Raw genomic sequence first — 22407 nt, forward strand, 5'->3', positions numbered from 1 at the left:
GTGGGCCAGAAAGGAGCTATCAACGTCATCCTTGCTGCCTCCGATTCTGCAAACTTCTTGAGAGTTTCTCCCAGTATCTTGAAGGGAGGAAAAGCATACATGTCTAGTCCCTTCCAATCTAGGAGAAAGGCATCTATTGACACTGCCCTCGGGTCTGATATAGGAGAGCAGTAGTTTTCTATCCTCGCATTCTTGGCTGTGGCGAAGAGGTCTATATGAGGCCTGCCCCATAGTCTCTACAGGTCCTGGCAAACATCCTCGTGAAGAGTCCACTCCGCCGGCAGGACTTGATCTTTCCTGTTCAGGAGGTCTGCTCTGACGTTCTTTTCTCCCTGTACGAAACCTAAGGAGACATATCTTCCTTTCTCTGCCCACAGCAGAAGGTCTTTTGCTGTCTCGTACAGGGAGAAGGAGTGAGTTCCCCCCTGCTTCCTGATGTATGCCAGGGCTGTGGTGTTGTCCGAGTTTATCTGAACTGTCGAAGCTAGGACGTAGGGCTCGAATGCTTTCAAAGCTAGCCAAACAGCCATCAGCTCTTTCTTGTTGATGTGCCAGGTCACCTGTTCCTCCTTCCAGGTGCCTGACACTTCTCTTGAGCCAAGCGTCGCTCCCCAACCTGTTTCCGACGTGTCGGAAAACAACACTCGGTTGGGGTTCGGTATGTGAAGGGACATCCCTTTCTGCAAAACCTGAGAGGGTTCGCCCACCAAGAGAGGTCCTTCTTGATTTCTCTTGAAATCTTGAAGGAGAACTCTAGGTTTTGAGAAAGACAACGCCAGTTCCGATGTAGAAAGAACTGGAGAGGTCTGAGGTGCAACCTTCCTAGAGAAAGGAATTGCTCCAACGAGGAGTGTCCCCAGCAAACTCATCCACTCCCTCGCTGTGCATACGTCTTTCTCTAGAAAGGCTGTGACTTTCTCTGAACATCGGGCTATCCTTTCTGGTGATGGAAAAGCCCGAAAATCCAGAGAAACCATCCGAATCCCCAGATAGATACGATCTTGACTGGGGATTAACAGAGACTTTTGGAAGTTCAACCGCAAAAAAGTCCCAGAGGAACTCGTCCATGAAAAGGGTCTTTTGTAGGTCCTCCAAACATCTTTTCTGTGACTTGGCTCTGATAAGCCAGTCTTCTAAGTAAAGGGACACCCTCACTCCCTCCAAATGTAGCCATCTTGCTACATTTTTCATTATTCCTGTGAAAACCTGAGGGGCTGTTGATAGGCCGGAGCACAAGGCCCTGAATTGGAATATCCTTCCTCCCATCATGAACCTGAGGTATTTCCTTGAAGAAGGATAGATCGGCACATGGAAGTAAGCGTCCTGAAGATCTAGGGACACCATCCAATCCCCTGGACGAAGAGCCGCCAACACTGAGGATGTCGTTTCCATGGCGAAACCTTCCCTTTTCTTTTCTACAAAGAAATTCAGGGCGCTTACATCCAGAACCGGTCTCCATCCTCCTGAGGCTTTTGGAACTAGGAAAAAGGCGGTTGTAAAAGCCCGCTGAGCATGGGTCGCTCACTAGCTCTATCGCCTCTTTCTCTAGCATTTGTTCTACTGCCAGAGTAAGAGCTTGGTTCATGATGGGATCCCTGTACTTGGCCACCAACTCCCTCGGAGTCGTCGTCAAAGGTGGTCTTGCTGAGAAGGGAATCAGATATCCTTTTCGGATAATCGAGAGGGACCAGTTGTCCGCTCCTCTCTGTGCCCAGACTTCTGCGAATCTTAGTAGCCTGGCACCTACTGATGTCTGGAGGACTTCTTTCCTACTTTTCGCTCTGGTAGAGCGAGAGAAGGATCTTCCTCTCTTGAAAGATCTATTACCTCTTGAGGTAAAGGCTCTAGAAGGAGGACCCCCTCGAAAGGGCTCCTGTCTAGCTGGAGTCTCCTTCCTAGTCTTAGTCTGGAAGGTCGTTCTAGGTTTCCGGGCAGACTGAGCGAGCATATCTTGTGTAGCCTTCGCAGAGATAGCTCCAGAGATGTCCTGAATTATCTTCTTTGGAAAGAGAAGAGGCGAAAGCTGCGAATACAGAAGCGAGGCTCTCTGAGCATGAGAGACTGACTTGGTCAGAAAAGAGCAGAAGACCGATCTTTTCTTAATAACCCCTGCTCCAAACAGGGAGGCTACTTCACTAGATCCATCTCTTACTGCCTTGTCCATGCAAGTAAGGACACTGTTGAGATCCTCGGGCGAAAGGGAATCAGGGTTCTGAGTCCTTTTAGCTAAAACCCCTAACGACCAGTCAAGGAAGTTGAAGACTTCCAAGACTCTGAACATTCCCTTCAACAGGTGGTCGAGCTCGTTCATCGCCCAGGTAGTCTTAGCAGACAAGAGGGCCGAGCGTCGGGAGGAATCCACCAATGAAGAGAAGTCCGCGTCTGCAGATGAGGGAAGACCCAGGCCTAGGGGTTCTCCAGACTCATACCAGAAACCAAGTTTTCCCGTAAGCTTGGAAGGAGGGAAAGAAAAAACAGTCTTCCCTTTCTCCTCCTTAGAAAGAAGCCAATCACCAAAACCTCTCAAAGCCTTTTTCATTGAGATGGTTGGTTTCATTCTCACACAGGAGGAAACCTTCGCTTTCTTTGATGTCGAGAATAAGGAGAGAGGAGAAGGAGGAGCGACCGGAGTAAGCGCGTCTCCAAACTCCTGAAGAAGGAGGTCTGTCAGGATCTTGTAAGACGAGACCGAAGAATCTTTCTCATCTACCGAATAACCTTCGGCTTCTTTACGAGAGCAGGCGGACTTCTCTAAAGAAGTGCGCCTATCCTGTGAGGAGTGTCTGGCAGCCGTCTGGCGCCTATCAGGAGAAGCCAAAGCTTCGGGAGAGCTCCTATCGAAGGCGTCCTTCCTACTCCGATGAGGGAGTCCTCTGTGTTCTTGTCGTCTGTCCCGAGAAACACGGGAGTCCAAAGGGGAGCGCCTGCTAGGAGAGGAGAGCCTACTATGCTCAAGGCGCCTACCAGACTCTATGCGCCTGTCAAGAGGAGAGCGGCTGCCTGGCGAACTGCGCCTAAACTGAGAGGAGCGCCTGCTAGGCTCTTGGCGCCTACCAACAGGAGAGCGAATCCCTGGAGAAGAGCGCCTACTAGGTGACAGGCGTCTACCAGGATCCAAATACCTAGATCGAGAAGCGTGGGTCTCTGTAAAAGCTTGTCTACTAGAAGAGAAGCTTCTTTCGGGTTCTTTACGCCTGACATGAACAGAGCGGCTAACAGGCGAATAGCGCCTATCAGGAGAGTAGCGCCTATCTTCAACACAGAGCTTGTCAGCAGGAGAGCGGCTACCTGGGAGTAGCGCCTACCAGGCTCTAGGCGTCTGACAAAAGGAGAGAGCCTGTCTCTAGAAGTGTCCATGCAGGGGGAGGCTCTCTTATCCGGAGATTGGAGGTTCTTCGGAAAGGAGCGAGAAGTAGAAGCCGTGCACTTATCCTTAGAAGAGCGCCTACTATGAGCTTGATCCCGTTCCACGGGAGAAAAGATGTCGCCAGGAGAGAGCTTCCTGGGCAATTGGCGCCTGGAAGACGACTGGCGTCTGCCAAGGGAAGAGCGCCTCACTCTATCCGCTGGTACAGGAGAGAGAGCAGACTCCGACTGAGAAGGCAACCCAGGAGAAGGTAGCCTAGACTTCTTGACGGGAAGAGAGACGTCCTTCTTACGACGAGAGCCTCCCGCCAAAGGAGCGCAAGCCGAAATCTGAGCTTGCAGCCCCGCAAGAATCCGAGCCGGGGATCTTGCAAACTCCTCCGCAGGACGAGGTGGTCGAAGCCTCCCACTCTGAGGCGAGTACTCCTGATCCCTCTGTTGGTTTCTTTGGATCTCCACCTCAGGCACCTCCGGAAAAACACTCCGGGCTGGAAGGAAGGGCGCAAGGAGCCTTCCAGGCTCTCTTCAACGGTCGAGAGGTATCCGAGGCGCTCCATCCTCTTCTAGGAGAAGGCGATGAAGAAGAAGAGAAGCATTGTTGCAAAACCTCCTTCTTGGCGCGAATTAAGGCAGCCTGGGAACGAGCATCAGGATCTACAGAGGGGACGCCTGACCGGTGGGGGTTCCCCCTAACCTTCCTGCGGCTGTTGACTTTCCTCCTCCACTGGGACTGGGAGTCTGGAAGAGGTCTAAGCATTAAGGAGCCGATCAGATGCACCCTCCACTGCACTGGGGGCACTGCACAAATCACTTGCACTATCACTCTTACCTTGCAACGAACGAATTTTCTTCTCCATGCTAAGGATCGTGGCTCTCATGGTTGCCACTTCTGAAGGTGTATCTTTGGGTTCGATGCAGGGAGCAGGAGCTGAAACGGGGGAAGAACAGGGATTCTGTGCTACGACAGGATATCTCTACGTCTAACTCGCTAACACGAGACTTACTAGAACTTCTAAACGAAGCTTTTCTCAACCTGTCTTTCTCCAACTTCCTTAAGTAGTAAGACAGAGACTTCCATTCACCCTCATCCAACTTCTCACATTCATTACAAGGGTTAATAAAAGAACATTCATTACCCCTACACTTCAAGCATGCTGTGTGAGGATCTACCGCTGCTTTCGGTAGCCTCACCTTGCATTCATCCATAGAACACACCCTAACCATAGAAGATTTCTTAACCTCTACATCAGACATCTTGAAATCAAAGAAAAATCCAAACCAATATCCAAAAACAATCCACAAGCGCGTATGCCAAGCCAACAAGATCAGGTAGTTCACCGAAAGTCAGTCCAAAGATATCCAAGGCAACGAGAAACGAATTAAACTATCAGGAGGTAACGACCACAGGTGTAGTCGAAACCGGCGACAGAGAAAATCTGACTGGAAAGGGAGATTGGTTCATACAACCGCCACCCAGCGGCGGGTAAGGTAGATCACCTGACCTACCTGTCGCGTGTGCCGCGAGTTTTGAATTCTGTCGTGACGTCAGAGACGTAAGCTAAGTATATATCTGACAGGAACGTTCATGTACAAAAATACATTTATGCTTATAACAACCTGTTACATTACAAAAAGCAATGCAGGGCCTATAGTACAAGGAAAAAGCCATGTGGGTCCAGTTTTTGTTATGAAACTGTTAAGAGAAAAATTTGAAACAATGGGAAAAAGTTGTCTGTAGCTTACATGGGCCTATAAAGAGGCACAATGTAAGTGATTAAAAGATGAGCTATGCTGTTATAAGATGGCACGGGCAGGTGGAAATAATGGATGATGATAGACTGGTGAAAAGTGTATAATTCAAATTGTTACAGCCAACCCAACTGCTAGCAGTTCTAGATTGTTGATGTGAAGGGGGGATGGACTGTCTGACCACTGTCTTGCCTATTCCAACACAGCCCCAACCTTGGAAGGAAGCATCTGACTAAAATGATACATCTGAATTCTTGCTCTTAAGTGGCATTCTTGACAGATTTCTATTGGTCTGATACAGAAAAGTTCTTCACCTCCTGAAAATGGTGTTCCTTGTCTAACCAGTTGCTCTTAAGATGAAACTGCAAAGCCTCATCCTCAGTCTCACTACTAAAGGTACAAATTTCTGTATTGCATTCATGTGTCCCAACAGCCTCACTCAGTTCCAATTCTGCCATAACTGAGAGAAGGCTGTCAATCAGTGATGCCATTTTTTCTTCACAACATTGGCTTTCAGCAGTGTTACCATAGGCAGTTCATCTGATTTTTTTACTTTATTTATGATTTAATTATTAGAATGCGAATTTTCCGTCCGATGTAGAATTATTTTCCGTGATGTTAGAAAACTACACGTCACTAGCTTAATATAAAGTATTTTTGACGAAGAAAAATAAAGGGTTTCAATAAAATTCATTTGTATAAATAAGCAGGATATGTTTTATATCTTTATTTTCATAATAAAACATAAAAAGGCAAAGTGAAGAATTTTTTTCTTCAGTGCCGTGGCCTGTGGTCGGAAAAGCCACGGAGGGTTGCCAGATATCACCAGAAAGCCACACTAACAGATGAAATTCCTCAAAACGGCAACCCTGCTGTCAGTGCATTTCTAGGTAGAAGTTTGAAAAGGGAGTTTACTTTCATCATCTTCATCAATTCAATTGAGCCAGAATCAGTTTGGACTTTGGAAGGTTGACTGCTTTGCCTAACCTGTCTGTCAACTGGAGGACTAATCATCTTGGCATCAGAATCCAATTTAAAGAATGTGCTAGAATGAGTTCCTCATCCACATAAAGTGCAACCATCTCAAATGGGGCAAAAACTCTTTCGAATGCATGAGGTGCAGCACACAACACAGCTTGAAACTAATACACATTGATAGGAATGTGGAAGCAGGTACCATTGAATGACATGAAGAACACTCCTGGATGACTTCATGGAAAATCTCTTAAAACTTCACATACATGTTCAGCTTTGAAACAGCCAGTACTTGGAGTAGAAAATAACTTCTCATGGTTAGGAGTCCTAAACCTGGGATCAGAAGCCTGAATAATCAAGTCCTTTCTGTCCTTGGAAACCTCTGCCAAAAGATCTTTCAGATGATCCCAATCAAAGTTTTGTATGGTCTAAATAGTAAAAGTAAAGCTGCTTTTTGTCTTGGAAAAACATTTTTGGATCAAATCATACAATTGTTCCCTCCTCTTAAGGATGACATCGATGCCATCATCATGAGCCATATCTATACTCAACAAACTACTCAAATTCCATTTGTAAGTGTGATGCCATTTCCTTCATATTATAAGCTATCACACTTTACATGCTGCTCAATAAAATAGATTTGGGAGGCTGATCTAAATATTTTCTTCCAAAGTTTCTAAATTTAGTGTGGTTACCATTCATATATACCTAATGAGGTTTCTATGCACAAAAGATCAATAATTGCAAAAGTCTTTGAATTGTTTTCTCCAATCCCAACCTTCACAAAATATAATCCTGTCCTTGGGTGTGACCATCGTACTTCAACTTAAGCAGTCTATTAAAGCAATCCTTTGTTCCACAAATCCTATTTGAACTCTCAGATCACGACACTAACAACAATTCAACAAACCATAAATCCTCGGTTTGAAATTCCTTCCAGTGGCACCGCTCAGAGAAGAGACCCTCTCATATTGGTAGCACAGTAAAGGATGACTGGAAAACCAGAAACTCACTCATGGTAGAAAATGGACAGCCTACCAGCCAAACAGGTATAACTGAAAATTCTCTCTTTGCCACATCAGTAAAGTTCGGCTAGGTGAATTTTTAGTAATTTCTACTGAAACAATTATTAATAAGGACAAATCCTTCAGGCCAGTCTTTTGTTTTACTGCATTCCTTCAACTCACACTGAGTACAAAAAAAGGTACTGTTTTCAATAACACTTGTAACTAGCCAAACTGACTCCTCTGACATAACTTGCCTTTCATAAGTTTCAAACATGAATCAAATGCTCTTCCTGAAATAATTTTGCATTCTACTGAAATGCTCAGTATTTTAGACAAGAGTTATCTTTTAATAGAAGACCTACATATTAAAACTTGATTTAGAAAAACAATCATAAAATACTAAAACCAATCTTACAAGATATAACAACAACTGCATTGCTTCTAAAATTGTTCATGAGTATATTCAACATGCAGCTAGCATCTTCCTCATTGTTACGAAAACAGATCTTAAATATCAAAAACTGCAAATTTTTTAGCAATTTGTATTTTCCTAGGTATACAAACTGAAGTCTTTTAGGTAAAGTGTCTTCAGAATGCAACCACACTCTCCCCCCTTGTTTCCAACCTCTGACAAGTTTGTGTAAGCGCTGAAGACACTCCATACAAAAGGAAATAGTTTGTATCCCCTTAGGAATACATCACTTTACAAAGTAATATCCAATCAGTAGTCTCACATTAAATAAATTATAGTAAAGCATTAAAATGTCAAGAGCAATAATTCAAATAATTTATGATTACTTACACTGCTATTCAAGATACACCTCTATATACACACCAAATATCACTATGGAAACCTTCAAGTCTGCTGACATTAAAAATTTGCTACATGAATGCTTCATTTAACAATCAATGCAACAATCTTATTATTTTGTTGAATTATAAGAATAATTTTAAAACAATTTACTTTTAAAGTACGTACCACATGGCCTTACCTTTTATCTGTCAAATTACAATGAACAAATCAGTAAAACTACATCATTAATTACACTAACATTGGTATGGATTACTATTAAAAAAATACAAATTATTTGTGGTAACTAAGACTTACTTTCATGTGAGGAATGCCAGGATTGCTGTATAAGTTTACCCTATGAAGATGAGGGGTCAACCAACCATCATCCTTATCCTTATGAGCTCTTCACTCATTCTTAGAGATTCAGCCACTCAGGTCCAGGTCTGGTCTGCTACTACTGACATGTAATCATCAAAATCATTACATTGGGATTCAGTGCAAGGAATTTGGTGATGGGGAGCAGCATGTACTCACTCAAAAATGTTTTGCAACATACCTCAAAACTTTTTGGACAATAGCTTACAATAGTGGCATCTCGCTAATGATCAATGACCTGTGAGATAAAGTGGTGCGGCCGAGTCTGTTACTCATCTTATTGGTGCACGTGACAAGACAATTTAACTTTCCTGCCCGAGTGTGGCATCATATGATAACATATGACATTATGAATTTTTTTTTGTTTTTATGTTTCGACAATGATTATGGTAAATGATTTCTATCTTTATTTATATAATTTCACTGATGATTAATAAATATTATTTCATTAGTTAAGATGCTTTTATTTGGATTCCAAATAGTTTCTTCTGACTCGTGCCCAATTATCTGGCACAAAATTTGTCTAAATGTTTAGTTATTTTTCGTAATATGATTTTTTCATTCACCATTCTTTTTTATATTGTTAACTGTATGATTAACCAAAATTAAATAATAAAAACACATTCCAATTTATTCTTTTGTATATATCAAAAGAATAAATTGTTGTTAGGCGAACAAAAACTTATGGAACATGTTGCAAAACACTTATGAGTGAGTCTAAATGTTAAGACCTTCCCAAGAAATTTAATGATGGGGAGATCCAAGTGCCTATTAGGACTTTCCCATGTTTCTTGATACAGAGGCCAAGTTGCCTCAAAATACCCTGGTATTTATCCCATGGTCTGAAAGAATCAATTTCATTTGCAAAGGTGATTTCTTATTGCTTCTGGATCCCAATCACGTTTCAGGAAATTATTCCAATGATCAAGGCATCATCTTGACTACTGATACTCTAAGTCCTGTAAGTGGACTTGCTGCCTCCTTGCACAACTTCTTTGTCAAATTCAGCAATTGATGGAGATGTGTAACAAAGGAGTATGTATTTCATATGAGGTTCACAATTACAATACGTATCTATAATTTTATAGCTTTATACTCTATGATGTATTTCAGAGCGAAAAATTGTTTTCTGAGCCTGACTGAAATACTAGTGTTTCACATTTTACAAACTCACATTAAGCAAGTATACTGTTTAGCATAAGCATAAATGGTATATAAAAGCTAAAAATTTCGGTGAATGGTAAAGCCAGTTAGTTACTGGTATTTAAAAATATCATGCCATCCCTGAATATAAAAACTAGTTCGAAGCATCAGCCACAGTTTACCATATAAAATCTTCATCTTATAAAATCTTTAGTTACTTAAAATTCTGACCATAAAATAAACTTTGCACTATAACCATATTTTGTAATTATAAAAATAGCATCGGAATAACACATCATAAAAAATGCAAGAACTTCATTCTAAAACTAATAAGATCACTTGTAGCTAAGATACAGCTTTACCAGTCTAAAAGATATATCACTGTAGGTACCTTCCAGGGAGATTTTTGGTTATAATGATTGCCTTGGCTGGAGACTTTTGTGGTTCTTCCCTAATTGGAGTGCCAGGTGCGTCCCCATCCAAGTCACGTGTTTGCTGAGGGGAAAACTGACTAACAGTCTGTTTTATATTAATCAAATGTTGTTTTATTGCACGTAATTCATTGTTCTGTAAAGTCTGATTTTCTAATGCTTGCTGTAAGTTTGCTACATCTCTCATTAATGATTTATTTTCTTCCTCTAATGTTTTTTTTGACACAGAATTGAAATTCAAAGCGTCTTGTAACGTTGTCACCTGGTCATCTAATGAAGCAACACGTTCTAAAACAGTTGCATAGGGCTGCCCAGCTAAGCTCAAAGCACTTTTATAGGAAGCAACTTTACCTTTAAGCTGTTCTAATACATCAGTAAGCTTTTGGATTGTGGTAGCTGCCTCTGTATTCTGTCTTTCCAATAAAAGAATTCTCCTTGTTAACTGAACACTCTGCTCTACTGCCTTATTTCCTGCAAGGGCATGACCAGGAAGAATTCTGCCAATTGAAGTGCTGGCTTGATCCTCAGGGAGGGCAGCTGCTGCTTTTATATTCTTTGCATACTCATCTTCAAGAGCTTGATATTCTTTAAGACTTTGTTTAAACTTTTTCAGTTCCTCCTTCAATGATACAGTTTCCCTTTCTCTTAAAAGCTTCTCTTTATGTAATGCAAGTTCTAGATCCTGAATTTCTTGTCGGAATTTTGAATTGTCACTTAATAAACTGTCATGTGATTTTGAAAGAGTCATGTTGCTTTCTTTAAATTCTTTAAGCTGCCATTCAAGGGCTTTGACTTCTGTATCATACTTTGTCTTATACTTATCAACATCATTAGTCAACTCCTCATTTTTTGCTGTAAACAGATCCACTTTACTTTGCAAATTAGTACATTCTACAATGCAAGCATGATGTTTCTCTCTCAGGAGCTTCACCTCATGGTGGAGATCTTGGTTGTTTTCAGTGAGTGAAGTTACTTCTCCTCGGGATGAAACATACTTTTCATGAAGCTCTTCGCACCGCTCTCTTTCTTGACGCAAACTTCTGGAAACTGAACGAAGCTCTTCATTTACTTTATCAAGCTTTGATTTTGTATCAGTTAGGTCATTCTGACAGTGATCTAACTCACTTTCTTGTTTTCTTGATTTGGCCTTATACTCACTGTATCTCTCTTCCAAAATATTACGCTCTTTTTTCAGTGTTGCAACCATTAATTCCAACTCACATACTTTCTTAGCGCTAGAATTTTTCTCCTCTTCAAACTGATCCCTCTCTGTTTTTATCCTATTAAAATTCCTTACCTTAAAGTCATCAGTCCTTTGTTCATCTCTGAGACCAATCAATTGACTAGCATAGTGTTCAGATTTATGCTGCAGTTCTTCAATATCCTTTTGTAATTTCTGACAAAGCTCAGTTTTGGATTTCAAGTCCAAATTCTTGTTATTAATCATGCTTTCAAGAGAATTCCGAACTGATTCTAGTTCCTTCACTTTCAATCTTAGAGGCCACACGAGCTCATAGACCCGCAGCTGCAAGAAAATAGGAAATATGGTAAATTGAAACAGTCGGATTTGTGTGTAAAAATAAAAGACATTTCTGTACGTATTATTAAATATGAAATACAGTATTATTAAATTTGATATACACATTTAATAATAGTTTATTTTTTGAAAGCTACTTATAATTCTACTATGCATTACCATTGGCAAATATCAAAGACAACCAAACAACATATTACCCCTAGACATTTCAGAATTCTGGACTTGTTTGACCATTACTGGAGCACAATATAGTATAGTAGTAATCTTTGTAAATTACAAGTAAACGGAAGAAAAGGACAGTAGAAAGGAACACATATACCATATATAAACAATAATGACATTACCAAAGAGAGGAAAAAAGAAACTGAAAATCTTATCTCTCATAGAGCTAGTCCAAAAGATTGCTAAAAAAAATGATAAATTAGTGTAAGTTTACTAATACTGTACGGCTTAACTTTAATATTATAGTAATTGGATAATTTAAAGAACTGGAAAGATTCATTATTTGCTGCAGGTTGAAATTTCATTAGTCATAAAAATAGTTTGTTTTATAGCACAAAAAAGTTTTCACACAAACCAATGAATCACATTGTATATGCCTGCATTCATGTTCCTATTTTCCATATTAACCAGTCTTTATTTCTCAAAAAAAACAAAAAACAAAAAATACTGTCAGACCTTCCATGTACCATACAGATCCTAAGGTATTATCAGTTACTCTCACATTTCATATAAACTCTGTGAGGCAGCCCCTTACAATGAACCTTAGGTGGAACACTGCAAATGACACTAATGGTTTTTGCCATGTCCCTTTTGGCCCTAGCTGCAGTGGTCTTTCTCTTTTACTTTTCACATTTTCTTTGGTCTCTTCCTCTTTACTCAGACATCCATCTTTAACTCGACCTTGGTCCAATTTCTCATCTTTTAAGTACAAACATACTCTTCAAGTGAATCCTTTAAGTCTAGAAATCTGACTCTAATCTTGTTAAAGTAATATGTATTAAACTACAGTATCATCAAAACCACACCAATCATGAGGCATCCAGCAATCAAACAAAGAGCGACAATTTTAAAGTGGATGAAAATACATTCAGCAATATGCACACTTTGAGCATCAGTAACTTTGTTATTTGATACATAAGAAAACTTTTTTTAAATAAAAGAGCTGATTGTTTCCTTCTACTGAAGGGCAAAAGTAGTGTGCATGCATGCACTAATCCAGTGATTAATTATCTATCTATTCTTCTTCTGCCTTCAAGACATCAGAAGCTACATATCTGGGAAATATAAAATTGCATACCATGGCTATCATGATTATGGGTTTGTAAACAGCAAATATGCCAATAGATGACATGAAAGGTTAAATAATACTAATTGACAATAATCCACTTCAGAAGTAGAATATTAGAAGCAAGTGTGTGCATACAGAGAAAAAAAAAAATTGAGTTTGGTTGTCAGCTGTGACCATACAGACCTTAAGGTGCATGTGCATTGTTTGTGTCGGAGACTGGAGATATACTTCCTGCAGAAAAAGTTTGTCTGAAGACATTTTGTGTCAAAACAAACGGGCACTATACATTATGACTTTGTTGTGTAACAATGTCTTCTTTACATTTCTGACCCTTTATTTCAACAACTTAAAACAATAATCCACTTATAAAAAAATTGGTGAGAGAGAAAGAGAATTCTGTGTACAATAGTACTGTATTAGTATTGCTTCTCACTATGAGCCAAGTTCTATAGCAAATTCCACTACAGGTACAATGGGGGCTCACTGTAAGTGTTTTGGTATAAATTGGACAGGATTCACTTGACCATTAAAAAAATTCTGATTTTAGACCAGAAAATCACCTATGGCTAAGAAATAATTCAAATATGCTTTTAGCAAAATACTTTATAATGCCAAATGCCATCCAAATCATTTGTCTACATCTTAGGCCAGAATCTCATTTACCTTAAATTAAAAGGATAACATATTAACAGATATGTAACTGTTTACCGAAGTATACTGCTGCAATGTTAACTGTTGGACAGGAATAGAACGTAGACGAACAAACTCCTCTTCAGACAGCTCAAGATTTGACAAGGAAGATTTTATCTCATCCTGTCGTAACATCAATCTGAAAAAAAAGGGTTCTGTAAAGTAGCATTTACTTGTGACTGAAAGATTTACACATAAAGGTTAACAAAATCTTAATCACCCCCATCAATATCCCTAAGCTAGGGGGTCAGTTTCAGCTGCATTGATGCATCCTCTCCAACCATTTCTATCAAGAGCATCTTCATCTACTCTACCCCTCTGCTTCATACCTGCCATTACGTTATCAATCCACTTAATCCTTTGCCTACCTTTTGGCCTTCTACCACAAAACACTTTCCACCTCTTCCCTAACTCTATTATCAAAGCTACCTTATCTACCACTCCAGCACTTCTAATTTCTTCATTTTCCAACCTTTCAAACGGCTAGATCACAAAATCCACCTCATTTCTATTTGATTCGCCTGCGCTTCTGAACAAAATATCACCTCTAGCCTTTTTACAGTTCAGCAGATCATTATTTTTTATTTTATCTTACATTTTCCTGATTTAAAGTACGTAGTACATACATCCTAAGTATTTGAAATTCTCTACCCAGAAGAGATTAGTCAGTTTGGGTTATTGACTTTTGACAGGGTTACCTTACATATGGAAAAAAAACTGCTTCTATGGTATACAGTGGATTAACATACTACAAGAAACAGCAAATTTCATTAATATGACAATTTAATGTTTTAATTTAGATAGTACAATTATTTTTGAAGCTTCTTTTAGCTGATTCAACTTAATCTTGGAGTAAATAAAGCAATAACCATTTTGGCTCTTGAAAAAGAATCTGTTCTGGAAGCAACGTGTTATCAGTAGATATCGAGATTTAACAAGAATTACAACACAAAACCGATTCAATTTGTAATTAATGTCAGATACACCAATGAACAAAATATTTTATAAGTCAGCAGACAAATTTACTATTTAGTTGAACAAAATACCTTTTCTGATTTTGCTGGAAGACTGCACATTTCTGTGTGAGCTGCGCAAGTTCCCTTGCTGCTCGTTCATGGATTGTGTTCAACTCCTCTTTAGTTCTTAGCAATTCAGCTTCCAGCCTGTAAGATATGATTTTAATTATGTCAATACATAATGTAAAGGCAAGGCACCATAAGTCTACTTGCTAAGTTTTGCAATATATTTTGACTACCTTTCTTTTACAATTAAGGGAATTGATGATATACACTGACAAATGATTTCTATAGGCATTAGACACTGTGCATGATGATTTATCAGAAACATTAACACTGTCTTTTACTAAATCCAAAGGAAAATGGTATGGGCAAGTAAATGCCCTCATTTAACCAAGGCATACAAAACCAAGAAAAGGCTTCATCTTGAACTACCAACAGACCTTGCTCCTAAAGGATGGAAGGTTATAGCTAAGGAAAGACAGGAAGCAGGGCAGGAATCCTAAGTCTGATTCCCACAAAATTTAAAATTAAGAATTTTAGGAATACTGTGGGTGCACACAAACTTTCGTGTTGCAGCCATAATTTTATAAAGGCTGAATTTCACTTATTCTACTGGAAATATCCTACTGTCTCATAATTTTAAACCATACCTGTTAACTTGAATCTGCCTAGAACTGATTTCATTGTTTTTCTGTGCAATTGCATTTGCAATAGCTACCTCATGCTGTGCATTTAGAGCAGCTATCTGAGCATCTCTGCTCTGGAGTTCAAGCTTTTGCTTTTCTACCGTGCGTTGTAGCTCTGCTCTGTCAGCTGCCAATGCCTGAAGCTCTCTTGCATGTCTGAAAAATAAGGAAAGAGGTTAAGGAAATGAAATAAAACACCATCTAATGGCCTCATAAAAAGTAGAACTGAAAAAAATTGACTTAGATACCCTATAAACCTCTATAAGCAAACCCATAACATTGCTAATAGTATACATGTTCATATACACTTTACAATAAGTCATTTTATGGTTAAAAATGTTGCCATCTTTTTAATGTATTAAATTTATGCACACTATTAGAAATAATTAAAAATGAAAAGAAAATTACAAATAAATAACACCATACACCATGTAGCACAGACCTTACCTCACGGATGATGTCTAAGTGCTCAAAGCGCTAGAGGAGAGAACAAGCTTTGGTGGTGGCTATGTTTTCACCATTTTCATTGGGTTTACCATAGAAACCTAATTTTCCACTGGAATACTATAAAGCTTGTCAGTATTAGCACTAGACTCTCCTTATAGCTAAGGCATTAATTATTCTAGACATAAATTCAATGCAATTAGGTCATTACAAAAAACTGAAACACACACAATGACATTTGAATTTGCTGCCACGAACTAATGTTGCCATATGTTCCTTTACTCATCCACTGAAAGTTAACTACCTTGTTGCTATTCTTCTGTCAAAGGTAAACCATATAAAAGATGAAAGTTTGTATTCTCACTGGAACAACAGTGATGTCTGTCCAGGAAATTTTCTTTGAAATAAAAGGAAATAAAAACTTTCTATAACAATGAAGCCAAAATTCCAAATAAAAAGCAATCAAATTTCTTATATGGAGATGATAAAATATGAAGTGAGCAAGTTTCAGCTCAGTAAGGCATGAACATTCCACATGTACTACATATAATTAAAATACAGGCATTATGCTGCAAATGTTATCATTATATCAGTAGGACTTCACTTTTATAATAAAATTTTTGAACATAAAATGAACCTGACAACAAAAATGATTGAATACATTATCCATGATTATGTAATGGGAAACAAAATCGTACATTTATTAACCTCGTCCATTAAACAAATGAAATACATTTTGATGAGCAACATACAGTACTGCTTCTGGGAATGAGCCCATAGCTCACGATGTATATACCATAAGAATAGCTTGTCCTTGCAACCGCTAATCAGTCAATGGTGTTTTCAGTGATTTTAAAGTCCTTCTTCATTAGTATAACCTGAATTCATATAGGATAATGGAGATACATGTACGTACCATAAAACATCTATGAGGTCACGTTAATGATTGACTGGAACCTTTAATAAATCAAAAAAAGTTATTCTGAAATAATCAGAAGAGAACAGCTGCAAGAACAAAATGCTCCTTTACCTTCTACTTGCTGCATATCCCACTTCACTTTCACCATCACTTGTCACAGTTAAATCTGTCGGGACTGATACCTCAACACTTGCTTCACCAGACATCTTGGCAACTTACACATTTTCATAGGCATCTGTTAAAACAAACATTTACTTCAGTCAATTAAATTTCAAATACCATATCACAAGGTCTCGCTTACATAAATTTCCAGACCTCAAATTACCTCCAAAACCAACTAATTTTTAATGACTTGTCACAAAAAATTGCATATTTTTCAATTCTAGAGCTAACCAATCAGTGAAAGCTTGATGTTAAAGTTTGGTTACAAGCAGTAAAGCTTACTCAATAAACAGCCAAAAAGATAATAAAAAAGTATGTATTTACATAAGAAAAAAGGCAGGCAATTCTGTTCAAAAGACACATTCTAATAGGCCAGCACTTCAATTAAAGGTGGTAGGAGCACCACGAAATGTCAGGGGAAGAAGCCGGACCTCTCATGCACACTTCTTGCAGGTCCTACCAATGCAGAACAATAAAAACTGGTTATACACCATGGACATAAGGCATTCAATTTTCTTATTCAAATGCATGTAGAGAAAAATAAATATATGTACATATATAAATGCCACACAATAAAAAAAAAACAGCAAGGAGAAAGGCTAGTTTATAAAAGGCGATTGATTGTATTCCCACAATAACAATGATATTATTAGGTCATTCAAGGTATACTATAATAAATCCTGTGAGACTTTCATTACACTATTCAAGGCACCTCTCAAACTTATCTTGTTTGACATGTGGATGGTTATTGTTTTGGCACAGGATATTGGTATGGCACCCATATACTGATCAAGATAGATATTGGTACAACTGTGAATTGCGCATGCGTCAATTTCAGACTTCCTGCCGTACAAATAACATAGTGTGGTGGGGGTAAGTCAGATTCTATCATTGGTGCCGTATTGCGTTCTTGACTTCCTGTAGGTACGGCAGTTAGGTTTACTAGTTTGCTAATCATGCAGCGGTTGTCATACACTGTTGCTAAGAGCTATAGGTACAGCACTAGAAGATCAGCGACAGTAGTAATAATAGTCGAAATGAATTGTTTCGCTGAACATGTTCAATTCAAAATGTTAAAGTGAAGCACCATACGTACTGTCATAACCAAAGCACCAAAATATTTTGACAGTAAATGAAAATATAAAAAAAATCACAATAATACTTAAACATACTTAGATTTTGACAATATACATGAAAAATAAAACTAAACTAATTATCTGATGTTTAGAAAGAGTCAAACTTATAGAAATTGTATATCCATAGGTCAAGAATGATCGAATTGGCCCTAAAAAGAGCTCCAAAGAGGAGATTCAAAGAAGATTTGAAGTACACAGAAATCGTGCTCTGTTGTATTCATGGTGGTAAGTAAGGAAAACTTACAAAGTCGATCCTCTGGTAAACAGCCTAATCAATCATAAGTAATCATCCAAAGCAAGTCTATATTAATAGCATGTTTCCCATATTGGACGCACTGCTAACTGCTGCACTACTTTACTAGCTAGGCCTCAAATCTTCTTTGAATCTCCTCTTCGGAGCTCTTTTCAGGGACGGTTTGATCGTTCGTGACCTACGGATATACAATTTCTGGAAGTCTGACTCTTCGTAGATGTCTATTGCCTTTTTCAGCTTGTTGAAACCTAAAAACATCTGTTTTTTGGTGAAAACTGATGTATTATTACATGGTTCACGTTGGTAGGTCATCAGTTTCTTGCTGTCACTGATATGCCTAAGGCGGTAAACAAGGGTTCGCGCATGCACAATTCACAGCCATACCAATAACTATCGCAATCAGGATATGGCTGCCGTGCCAATATCCAGTTCGTATTGTTTTTGACCAATGGACTACTGTGTGAATGCAGAGTTGGGGTCAGGGATAATGTAAGATTAGTAAGCATTTTAGGGAGAATATAGGGTAAAAAACCGCATGGTACAGGGGTGGACCATGTACGATCAATATGTACAACCCCAAGAAAAGTACATTATAACGCGTCCTGACACCAGAGTAGAGGTCTTTAGCTCCTTTTCTCACCAACAAAATGTCGCGTCTGATGCCCATCTCCGATGTCAGGACGCGTTATAATGTACTTTTTTTGGGGTTGTACACATTGATCGTACATGGTCCACCCCTGTACCATGCGGTTTTTTACCCTAACCTATCGAAACTCAACTTTACCTAACCTACCTAACCTTGGATGCCGCATCTTAAACTGGGTGGGGGGCCTTTGAGGCCACTGAACACCCAAAAGTAGGCCTAATTCATGAACTCTTCTTCTGCATTCTACCACATTACTGTACAGGCTAGCCTTGATTAAGCTACAGTAGCCTACTGGTACTTACCTAACCTGGCTAGCCTAGGTCAGGTAGAATGCACAGTAGGGGGTAACAAATTACGTGGGGGTCGGGTGTTAAGCCCTCCCGGACAGGGTAGGACACGGCGTCCAAGGTTAGGTTGTGTAAAGGCTAGTCTAGTTAGGTAAAGTTCACTTTGAAATGCTTACCTACTACGAGGAATAGCCTAAAGGTACCTAGTCTAGTATAGCCTAGCCCTAACCTCAAAGCTTCATTCGCCCGCTACAGTAGCCAACCGGTACTTATTTATGCTAGCAATCCACGGTACACTAGCTGTACCACATAGGTAACTATCACAGAACTTAGCCTTGAAGCAGATGCTAGTTTTGCCTGCCTACTTACCTAGCTAGCTCGTAGGTAGGTATGTCCAAACGTAGTCTAGCCTACGCCCTAATGGCTTTAGGTTACCTAGGTAGTAGTGCAAAATTTACTAAAGTTTAAAATGCCCCAAATTCCTAAGCTGTTTCGTGGTTAACTCACGCAAAATGTGAATATTGTTCATCCCGGCAGCAACAATTCTGTCCCGCAACTCGAAAACATTTAGAAGTTTCAAACGTCTTCCGTTTGTTTGACAGGAGAGACGAGACTCGTCACTCAAGTCAGAGCCTTTTGAACGGCCCATCCAGTGTTCAGTTACTTCCAATGCTCTTGTTTTTTTCTTATCATTTTCTCCCTCTTCCTTAATAAATTTTCCTTGAAACCCCTTTCATTAAATAATTAGAACATGCGAAGCTTACTATCCGCCATAATAGCCAGTTTGACTTAATGTAGTCAACTCTAGGTATTGTTTATAAGAAGATTGTCTTGAACTAAAAGTACATTTTTATCACATTTCTTTTTCTTGTACGTCTAATTAACTATCTAAAAAAAATGGCTTTCACTATCGCTCAGTATTAGAGTTTGCCCTATTACTATTCAAGAGAAATAGCAGTAATAGGGTTTCTTTCAGAGAAATTAGCATTCTTTCCGTATGACTCATTATATAAATACAAAGATTTCGCATATTTGCCACCTTTCTCATAATTCTTTCTTTCTGGTTATAGATGAATAGGTCATGTAAATAATATTGACTCGGCGTTCTTTCTGTAAAGACACAATGAAACCAAAAGTTCGAACTCTTGCTTTTATTCAATTTCCACGGTGGGTTATCAAAAGTTCTTTTAAATGATTACTAATTTTCAATCGATTTTGTCTTACGTCTTACGTTTTAGCCAAAAACTATTTTTAACATTTTAAATATGGATGGCTTCGCAGATCCATTATTATTATTATTATTATTATTATTATTATTATTATTATTATTATTATTATTATTATTATTATTATTATTGTTGTTGTTGTTGTTGTTGTTGTTGTTGTTGTTGTTGTTGTTGTTTTTGTTCACAAGATTGTGTATACATTAACATATATCAAACGGATTACTACAGTGAAGAAATGCATACGCTAAAAAAATTGACCAGTCAGTCAGTCTGATTTAGTATTCCCTTACTTTCCTTTCTCTTGCACATTGAATAGTTCACCATACTCCCAAACCATTCTCCTCTTTTCTTACATATCTGGCAACGCTGATTATATGTCACATGAGTCCCTCATCATAATTCCCTCCAAAGCTAACTGACTCACCCATGAATACTGCAGTGGTGGTTGGTGGTTTATATAAAGCTGGTAGCCAGCACAGGCCCTTAAGAAGAAGCCTGATTATCTCTGGAATCTGGACAACCAACAGAGACCCAGGTTATTTTGACTCCACCCATGACTTACTGGCCCGAGGACCGAGGTATGGATCGAATACAATCTCTGCAAGGGGAAGGGTTGACGTTTCAAGTGGGAGAAAGAGCCAGGATTCAAGGGGTAAGAACTGTACTAGTTTCACACATGAACTCTAGCTCACGGTACGTTTGTCCAGTGATCTTTTAGCTTTTCTAATATTTGAAGAATGACCTCTTATTCATATAAAGGGACAGTAAGGATGCTTCATAACATCGCACATGTATGTTTGTGTATCCAGTGATATAAATACACATACATTACGCATACGTGTAATTAAAGTCTGTGTGTCAGAATATGTTATCTGTTCTAGTACTTAAAGTTTGTTGTGAGTATTTTATACATGTTTATTGCATATACGCATAAAACAGCAATTTTGTAAACACTCATAAACACAACGAAATAACCCTCGAGGAAAGTACGAAAGGAAAATAATACATTGATTATCTTATTAGCGAGACATATTTTCCCGTATCTATTTAGAAAAAATATAAAAGAATTTCAATCAAATTAGAGGACCATACATAACCAGGAAAAATGGTCTGATTTTTGTCAGTCGATGGCGAGTGGGGGGGTGGGGGAGAATACTGGCGGGCGGTAGTAGAAACCTCAGAGCATGATCATTCAAGAACAACGTGAAAAAAAAGGGCACGGAAAGAAGGGAAACAAAAACAGTTAACATTAATTCTCGTCTGCATGTAAGCTTTTCATAAGAGCAAAGGTCACCAATATTAATCTGCAATTGCAGTCATAATCTCCTTGTTGCTCTAGCTGGGATGAATAGATATTTCATCATCATCATCCCGTTGCGATATCAAGGGCTCTTCCCAATCACGATGGGTAACAATTGTTGTGCCGTGGAATCACAGACTGGAAACAATGCCACAAATACGTTTACGTAACCAGTAAACAAAATCGCCTTACCTGAAGTCGTAAGCTTTTTGGGAACATTGCAAAGGGATGATGAATATCAGCCATAAAAGCAGCTGTCAATACGACAGCGGGAGAGAAACGGTTGCCCCTTGTTATTGCGGAGGTCGTAGAAAGAGGAGCTAAACGTCTTTCAATAGCTGAAAGAAGTGAGGGAACATGACTGGATCGGCAAGAAGAGGTTTATGAATGAATTCGGAAAGGGAAAGCAGTTGTCGTACTGAGGGATATAGATGTAATGAAAGCTAGGGTAATATGCTCAGCTCGATGCTTTAACAGTAACGGAAAATGCCCGGATGAAAGGCGCGATCAGCCACCGCCATTTTGAATTCAAGATGGCAGTGGATCAGCGTAGAACTGAAGAGGTCAGTTCAGAAGAACTAATCCCGCGTCAGAAACTACGTAAATGAAGGGCCACGACAGCCTTGGAAATCGTAGAATATTTTAACTGAAACGGAGAGAATATAAAAGGCAAGCAATGAAAATTCAAAATCATATTCGCTATGAAAGCACTGTGTGCATACCTAGGCCCTGTCTATAAAGTGTGATGGATAAATGGTAAATAAAAATCAAGCTGGATTAAATGGTCAGTAAAAATCAGCTGGATTAAATGGCATCTCAAAAATTAAGCTGGATTAAATGGCAACTCAAAAATCAAGCTGGATTAAATGGCAACTCATAAATCAAGCTGGATTCAATGGCAACTAAAATATCAAGCTGTATTAGATGGCAACTTAAAAATCAAGCTGGACTAAATGGCAACTCAAAAATCAA

The 22407-nt window shown here is 39.0% G+C and overlaps 1 protein-coding gene across 2 annotated transcripts; it reads right to left on the minus strand.

Annotated features, from left to right (window-relative positions):
• Positions 1-8959: 8959 nt before the first annotated feature.
• On the minus strand, positions 8960-19573 carry LOC135204167 (progesterone-induced-blocking factor 1-like). 2 transcript variants are annotated; one of them, XM_064234210.1, is made up of 7 exons: positions 19417-19572; positions 16912-17043; positions 16537-16660; positions 15027-15218; positions 14404-14520; positions 13376-13496; positions 8960-11364 (listed from the first exon to the last, which is right to left on the minus strand). In XM_064234210.1, exons 3-7 carry the CDS (start codon positions 16629-16631, stop codon positions 9787-9789), a joined length of 2103 nt encoding a protein of 700 aa, XP_064090280.1. In that variant the 5' UTR covers positions 16632-16660; positions 16912-17043; positions 19417-19572; the 3' UTR covers positions 8960-9786. The 2 variants fall into 2 exon arrangements, with proteins under 2 accessions (XP_064090280.1, XP_064090281.1); XM_064234211.1 differs by lacking the exon at positions 16912-17043 and having other exon boundaries at positions 19417-19573.
• Positions 19574-22407: the final 2834 nt, after the last annotated feature.

This window comes from Macrobrachium nipponense, chromosome 44 (genome assembly GCF_015104395.2).
Source record: "Macrobrachium nipponense isolate FS-2020 chromosome 44, ASM1510439v2, whole genome shotgun sequence".
Taxonomy (NCBI): domain Eukaryota; kingdom Metazoa; phylum Arthropoda; class Malacostraca; order Decapoda; family Palaemonidae; genus Macrobrachium; species Macrobrachium nipponense.

Coding starts and splice junctions, on each gene's coding strand:
- LOC135204167 (XM_064234211.1), bottom strand. CDS start 16,631: ATGTCTGGTGAAGCAAGTGTTGAGGTATCAGTCCCGACAGATTTAACT. Junction 15,219..16,536: donor GGATATGCAGCAAGTAGAAG/GTAAAGGAGCAT, acceptor CTTATTTTTCAG/ACATGCAAGAGAGCTTCAGG. Junction 13,497..14,403: donor TTCCAGCAAAATCAGAAAAG/GTATTTTGTTCA, acceptor CTTTTTTTTCAG/ATTGATGTTACGACAGGATG.